The sequence below is a fragment of the Sinocyclocheilus grahami genome, unplaced genomic scaffold, assembly GCF_001515645.1.
Source record: "Sinocyclocheilus grahami isolate Dianchi unplaced genomic scaffold, SAMN03320097.WGS_v1.1 scaffold1134.1, whole genome shotgun sequence".
Taxonomy (NCBI): domain Eukaryota; kingdom Metazoa; phylum Chordata; class Actinopteri; order Cypriniformes; family Cyprinidae; genus Sinocyclocheilus; species Sinocyclocheilus grahami.
The window spans coordinates 1-1664 of record NW_015506313.1 but is presented as its reverse complement, the minus strand read 5'-3'; the positions used below and the strand labels follow the sequence as shown (position 1 = coordinate 1664).

General features: G+C 29.0%; 1 protein-coding gene across 1 annotated transcript in view; it reads right to left on the bottom strand.

Annotated features, from left to right (window-relative positions):
* LOC107567206 (protein kinase C-binding protein NELL2-like) overlaps positions 1–1115 on the bottom strand; it is a 38194-nt gene extending 37079 nt beyond the window's left edge. Inside the window, exon 1 of the mRNA XM_016252847.1 lies at positions 942–1115. Within this exon, the coding sequence (XP_016108333.1) occupies positions 942–993 (52 nt within the window). The 5' untranslated portion in view covers positions 994–1115. The remainder of the gene's footprint in view (positions 1–941) is intronic.
* Positions 1116–1664: the final 549 nt, after the last annotated feature.

Genomic DNA, 1664 nt, shown 5'->3' with positions numbered 1-1664 from the left:
ATATATATATAGATATATGTAAACAATGAAAAAATCTAGAAATATATTATTAATTACTAGAAATACATTATTACATAAAAAATGTATACAAATATATACATAGACATTATATTACATAGTTATACATTTTTTAAAATATATATTTATTCTATATAATATAATAAATATAGCATAATCTATATATTTATTTATTTATTTAAATTATTTTATTTAATTTTAAAGGCGTTTAATATACATAATATATGTGTATTTTCTTATGTATTTTTTACAATATAATATAAACATACACACAGACATTGTATTAAATATTTATATTATTTGTATAATTTTCAGAATATATAATATAATGTTTATGTATATACACGCATTATACACAGACATTATATTATATATTTTTAAAATGACATACTATATAAATTATGTCTATATTGTATTATTATATATATTACATAATTGTGTATATATACATAAACTATAAAATATGAATATCTGAATTAAAAGTCATTCATAAATTATTTCAGTTTATCTGTGCATGTCATCAGTCAAATGATGCATTTTTGCACTGATCTAATTAGTTAAAGCTGTTTTGCTCTGTGATTGGTTTGTTTGTCTCGACTCTCTGGCCTGTGATTGGCCGAGTCTCTGTGCTGTGATAATTATCAGTGTGTATCTAATACATCAGCTTGATTAATATAATTAGAAGCCTAAAACAGCACAAATATGAAACAGGCCAGGCCTTTACTGCAGCATGTTGGCTGACGTGCTTCATCTCTACGGTATTTGCAATGAGAAAAAGCCAGATTCACTGCGATCCGGTCAGCATGGTTTCTTTCTCGGGCTGTCAATGTGAATGGAGTCGTGAAACGTCTCAGACGTTAAGCAGCAGCTGTATGAAAAGTGAAGGTGAGGGTGTTGACGTGATGGGAGTCTGTGTCTCTCACCTGTACAGGAGTAATCGTCGATGCGGATGAATCCGGTGTGGCAGATGCACATGAAGGAGCCGGCGGTGTTCACACACTGTGTGTTCTCACGGCAGTAGTGCCTCCCCTCCACACACTCATCGATATCTGCGCAGAAAACACCGCATCAGCTCAGCTCACACGCCGGGAGACTTTACGTGCTGCGGATGGATAACGCTGAGGGTTTGAAGACGTGAGTCAAAGTCTTTAACCACGGGGTGGATCAAATATTTACAGTGCATTCAATACAGGGTTATTATAGTTCACTCAAACTAAAACCTTAAGAAAGCATGTTTGTTACTTGAAATAAAATAAATGTTACCTGAGATAAAATAAAATATAAAAAAGCTATATTATAATATTTAGAAAAATTATAAATATTTATCAAATATATTAAAAATTATAATATAATATAGAAAAATTCAGCTAGTTGCTCGATGTACTAAAATAACTAAAACTTATTATATTCATAAAACTTAATAATACATTTAAAAAAAACAACAAAATTACTGAAACTTAAAATTAAAGTGTAAGCACAAAATATAAAAAAAATACAATCTAATTCAAAATATTAACAGAAACTATAATGACGCTAAAATAATACTGATGCAATATTTGTCAAGGCAAGGCAAGTTTATTTCTATAGTACAGTTTATATATGCAACGATGATCAGAAAAGATGCATAAGAAATAAAAATAACAAAA